A 6,000-nucleotide genomic window follows, 5' to 3' on the forward strand; every position below is an offset into this window, starting at 1 on the left:
TTGTACATTTTTAAAATTTTAAAAACTATTTTTCAACATAAGAAAATAATACATTAGATGTAAGATTTTGACATTTTCTCTAATTTGTTCTCTTATACTTTTAAGGTAATACTGTTTACTTAATTAATGAATTCTTTGCTATATTGAATATTGAATTATTGAGTCATACAACATTTTGAAATGACTCCTCTGATAACTGAGAACTTTAATTCTTATTTGAAACACATCTAGGAACATTCTAAATAACCTAAATGATGTTTTACACTATCTTGTTATATTATTTGTCAAAAACCTGGTGAAGAAAGTTCTTCTATCCTTGATGTATAGGAATTAAAAAAAAAATCCTATGTTGTATGAAAAATTCTAGGGGTCAGACAACCTTTCTATTGATTTAAAACTCAAATCATCATTTAAAATTTAAGAGGGTGGCACTTGTGGCTCAAAAGGGTAGGGCGCTGGCCCCATATGCTGGAGGTAGCAGATTCAAATCCAGCCCCGGCCAAAAAAAAATAAAATTTAAGAATCTATATATTACAAAACAATTTATTAGATCATACTGAATTTTTAAGGAATGTTTAAAAAGTGTTTTTTAAACAACTAACATTTATTTAATTATTAAATATTTCTATGCTAAAGAATTCATTTTCACATTGTATTTGATGCAAAAGAAACAAAACGCAGAGAAAACAGCAGAAGGTCTCACACACTAGAATTATAAACTGTGTATTTTTGAGGCATTGAACATGAGCACCCAATTTATGCCTATCTATCTACCAACGATAGTGTTTCTCTGTCCTATTTGTAGCATTGGATAAACCAAGGCATCCTCAAACTACGGCCCGCGGGCCACATGCAGCCGCCTAGGACATTTATCCAGCCCACTGGGTGTTTTGGCTGCTGCTGCCTGTCCTGCTTAGCAGCCGACTCATCCCGGGTCCGCAGTCCAGCCCTCCAACGGTCTGAGGGACAGTAAACTGGCCCCCTGTTTAAAAAGTTTGAGGACCCCTGGGATAAACCATTGCCTCTCAGAGAAGGCTATTCTATTTTTGAAAATTTCTTATTTAACTTTAGAATTTTTTTAACTTTAAACTGGATCAAAATTCATGAGAAGCTTCCAATTATTTGTCCTCAATCTTCCTTTGTCAGCCAAATTAAACAAATGTAATCTTTCTTTCACAAAGCTATTTTCTTCAAATATTTAAAGACAATTTTCATGTTTCTAACAATTATTCACTTTCTGGGTTTTAAATACCATTTGCTTCAGTTTCCATTATAGAATTTCAAGTCTTGAAACAATCTGTTTTAATCTGAGTAGCCTCTAGTTTGTTTATGCCTTTCTTAATTACAGTAGTTATTATGGACATGCATAAAATTTTCTAGGAGTAACTACAAACTTAAAAAAAAAGACTTATAGCATCTAAAAACCAAATTATAAAGATGATTGAATATTTACCTAATGATTTTGGTGTTTTTCCTTCTCAATGAAATTAATCCAAATGAAATCTCCCCTCCCCCAACCATATAAGATTCTGTATGGTAGGTTGTATGCATAACTTGACCTGTATCGTCAGATATGTGGAAATATTTAGTGGTGTGTGGTCATAACTGAGTGGGGAGGGGGAGGGGGAGGACAAAATGGCTTCTTACTAAGAATTTGAAAAATGTGAAGAATGGTCAGTGAATTTGAGAAGCAACACTATTCTCTCATCCCCTTCAAATAAACTATTCTTCAAAATGAGTACTCTTTCACCCCCTTAAATTAAAACTTCTCTCCCTTCTTTCCTCTCTCCCTCCCATGATATTATTTATAGAATTATTTGAACTTTGAGTTACAGGCATGTGGGTGAACTAGTTCCCTTGTAACAAACTAAATGTTCAGAGTCAGACAAAATGTGAAGTTAGTGAAACAGACGTTATGTTAAAGAAAAGCAAATCTTTCTTCAAGTTGATCCCTTTGCGTTTCCAATCGCAGTGTGGTCTCTGTTGGCCCTGGCATCTCTCCCTCCTTATTGACGGATTCTGTCTCCTCTACAGCCTGTGACCAGCTGTCCCTTGGCGTGGCTGCCATCTTCGGGCCTTCGCACAGCTCCTCGGCAAACGCGGTGCAATCCATCTGCAATGCTTTGGGGGTTCCCCACATTCAGACCCGCTGGAAGCACCAGGTGTCAGACAACAAAGATTCTTTCTACGTCAGCCTCTACCCAGACTTCTCTTCACTCAGCCGTGCCATTCTAGACCTGGTGCAGTTTTTCAAGTGGAAAACCGTCACAGTGGTGTATGATGACAGCACGGGTAAGAAACTTTGGGAGCCTTTGGGGCTCTGTGGTAAATATACATAAAGTGCTGGTGGCCACTCTGGATTCTTACTGCATTCTTGTTTGTTTTGTTTTGTTTTTGAATTAAACCCTAGAAAGACATTTGGAATCAAACACTAATTTCACACATCTAAACAAAACACACCTAAGTCACATACCTTTTATCTGTATTCAAAAACAAGCACTTCTTTTCTATGAAGGATCGAGTAGTTTGAACTCTAAATTAGACAAACAATAGGGATAATATGACATATGGTGTTGGAATTTATTCAAAGAATTTTTCTCCCAAGGCTGGTGGGTCAATGAAACTTGGCAAGAAGTTCAGAATTTTGCCTTAACATTTGCTTAGCTGTTCATGTGCAAGGAATCTGTCTGAAAAGTAATAAACTCCGTATCTATTAGGCGTGTTAAAATTTCAAGAGGTTTTTTTTCCTCAAATGTGGAACAATATAATATCTATTGAAATGCTTTAAATTTTTTATAACAACTTTTGTTTGTAGACATCAGTTAGGGACTTAGAAAATAGATTTTACTAAATGCTATTTATTTCTGTGTTTTAAAGGGATACTTTAGTGAATATTTGCTGTCTAGAATATTTGCTATCTGTGCTATCTTGTTCTAGGTGGCTATTTTTGTATATGAATGGTTATCCTGAGTTATTAGTTGAAGACAATTCTCAGAGAAATACAAGAAAGTAAATAGCAAAACTGAAGTTTTAATTTCATTGGCAGGTTTATTGATGAAGCAACTGTATACTATTTTGCTTACTATACAGTGACAATTGATTTTACTTCAAGGTTGTTTATCAATAATATAGGTAGTGCTATTTAAGTTAGAACATAAAAACATTTTATTTCAGGACATTTTACGGTACCTTCGTAGCTGCATCAAAGTTGCAATTCATTTGAATTTAAATTCTTTCAAAGTTATGTCCAGAACGTAGTTCGTTCATGCATGCAGAATTTTGTCTACCTGCTAATAAAATTGATTATCTGCAAATTGACAGATAGTCATTCTTCCAAGAGAATAGGATGCTGGGAGTTAGAGGATTGGAAAAACAATGAGAGTAACATCAAAAACAAATTCACTGCAGTGAGTCTAAATATAAAATAAGAATGATTTTGTTTTTCTTATTAAAAATGTGGAACATTTATAAGTAATTTTAATTTAGAAATGTAGTGTATCAATAAAAATCCTTAAAATAACCTAATCATCTTTTCCATACATATATATGCATATATATATGTTTATATATTCTTTAGAAATATATAAGCATGAATACACATTCATTGTGAATCCCTGGGTATTCATTTCCCCATTCCTTCCTGATTTGTTTTAGGCCAGACAACATACATCTTCACATGTGCATACACACACATGTATCTAATTGTTGTACATGTGATACTATATTTTTATTACTACATGTATATTAAAATTCCTCGTGAGAAAAATGGCCAATGTTCAAAATGTTGGTGAACACAGTCAGCACCTTCCTTCACTATTCACTACTTCACACATATGGTTCTTGAGTACTTGAATAAGGATATAATAGGGTTTGCGATCATATCGTACAGTAATTTAGTAAAGTAAAGCTTCACATATAATTGATCTATCCCTGCTTTAAATTATATTCTAAATCATATCACTGAAGCAAATTCAAATAGGGAAATACATGGTTAATTACATTTACATATTTTTAATAGAGTTCTGACCTCAAATTAAATTTGTTAAAAACATTAAATTACGATTCAAAGGAAACTTTGCCATTCTCATTGCTTTGGAGGTAACATAGATACTAGGAAATTTCAAAGGTTTTTGATTACTTAAATAGTAATGTTAACTTAGAAGAGGTAAGGAATTATTCATAAGATTTGTGTATCTTAAAATCCTCCGAGGAAAAATACTTATTAATGTTCTATTTTATGCAACATTTAATTCAGTGAACATTGATTGATAACCTGCTACATGGTAGGGACAGTTATACGTGTGATTTTATACAGTAAAGGAAACAAAGTCTTAGCCTTTGTTGAGTTTCTATTCCCTTTGGACATGTGATTACTCATGTTTTTAATATTACTAGTAATGAGCTAATTGCAGGTGTTACAAGTCATTTGTTTTCTCTTTTAATTATAAATACTTTTTGAGAACTTGAGTTGTCTCCAGGCAGAAGAAGAGTCCCTTTGAAATGTATTCAGAAACATATAAAAGTGAACTTTTTGTCTTTTTGTTAAGGTTTAAAAGTCTCAGGGTGGAATTTTAATGATAAAATTCAACAAAGACAATTTTTAAACTTGTGAAACAAGCAAGATGTGAGAGGAAATGTGATAATAGCTGGGACTAAAAACTAGAGGGGAGAACCCTACCTCATACCCGACAAGATAAACATTAGTGAGTCTATTGGGGACTTCACTTATCTGCTGCTTCCTGTGGGACACATGAGCCATTTTATTTACATTTCCTTTTTTCCTTTCCAAATTTACTTCTTATGTATGTTATTCCTCCCATTTACGTTCCTTTTTATTTTGTTATGTTGTCCAGTTTGATATATGATAATTATACTTTCATGAAGTCTTTGTTCCCACCCCCTAAAACAGATGGGATGATAGATGAAATAGTGCTGGAGTAGGAGAAATTCTTAAAATGCTGTTAACAGGAGCTATTTATTTTTTATGATAATTAGCATTTGTTGTTGTCATGGATAAATGCTTTAAAACCCTCTGAAAGTCTGTTATAGCTCTGAATGACGTCCAAAAATAATGGAAAGGAATTGGCTTCAGAAACAAAGCTGTGTTTCTGTCATTCATTTTGGAACATATGATTCATTTTAAATATATACTAAAAATAAGTCAGATAGCTGTCAGCTTGTAAGCAATTCCAGGATAAGTTGTGAATATTTGCTTTAAAATCCTTGTGTTTCATCTTTGTTTATAGATCAGCAGTCCATTGACAAAAAAACTCTGGACTGGTAAACAGAAGCTTAGGATTCTAGTCCCATTTTTGATACTAAAATTACTAGTACAACTTCAGAGCAGACAAGGAGGGGATGGAACTGACTGGAGAGATGAGCTATAATGTGCTATGCATTGTGGTAGCTGCTATCATAGAAACGATTTCATTTAATATGCAAAAGAATTCCATGAGTCACAAGGGAAACAAGTTATCACCCCATCACTTCTGTTTCCTCCAGTGACTGGCCCTCCTGGCTCCAGCAGCCTGAGACAGAAATATGAAAGGACGTTTTCCTTCATTGCTTTCTTCCCTCAGCTCCACAGGCAGGCTCTAATGGTTGTCAATCTACGTCCTTAAGATCTTTCCAGTCTGTTTATTTTTTTCCATCCTCAACCACTTCTTAAGTCAGAATCATCATGTCTGTCACCTGGATTGTTAGTTATAGCCTCCCAACTGGTCTCCCTATTGCAATTTTGCATCCTACTACTCCAGCCTGCAATTCTGATCCATTCCCCTCTGAGCCTCTGACTAGTTTCTCATAGCTCTAAGGTGAGACTCAAAACTTCTAGGAAGCCTTATAAGATCTGATATGATCTAGTCCTTATGATACTGGATTTTTGACTTTGGATTTCCAGGCTCTTGGTCTCAACGATTTGATGAATGAATCGATGGACCATAGGACAGACAGTAAGTTAGGTTTTATTTACAGAGGTATTATTACAGCTCTTACAAACAG

The 6,000-nt window shown here is 34.3% G+C and overlaps 1 protein-coding gene across 3 annotated transcripts in view; it reads left to right on the plus strand.

Annotated features, from left to right (window-relative positions):
• Window positions 1–6,000, plus strand: part of GRIK2 (glutamate ionotropic receptor kainate type subunit 2) — a 656,554-nt gene that overhangs the window by 218,449 nt on the left and 432,105 nt on the right. For all 3 annotated transcript variants that reach the window (XM_023508414.1, XM_003802378.2, XM_023508415.1), the window contains exon 3: window positions 2,035–2,292. In XM_023508414.1, coding sequence (XP_023364182.1) covers window positions 2,035–2,292 — 258 coding nt within the window. The remainder of the gene's footprint in view (window positions 1–2,034; window positions 2,293–6,000) is intronic.

Source organism: Otolemur garnettii, unplaced genomic scaffold, assembly GCF_000181295.1.
Source record: "Otolemur garnettii isolate 467f Iridium unplaced genomic scaffold, OtoGar3 scaffold00246, whole genome shotgun sequence".
Taxonomy (NCBI): Eukaryota; Metazoa; Chordata; class Mammalia; order Primates; family Galagidae; genus Otolemur; species Otolemur garnettii.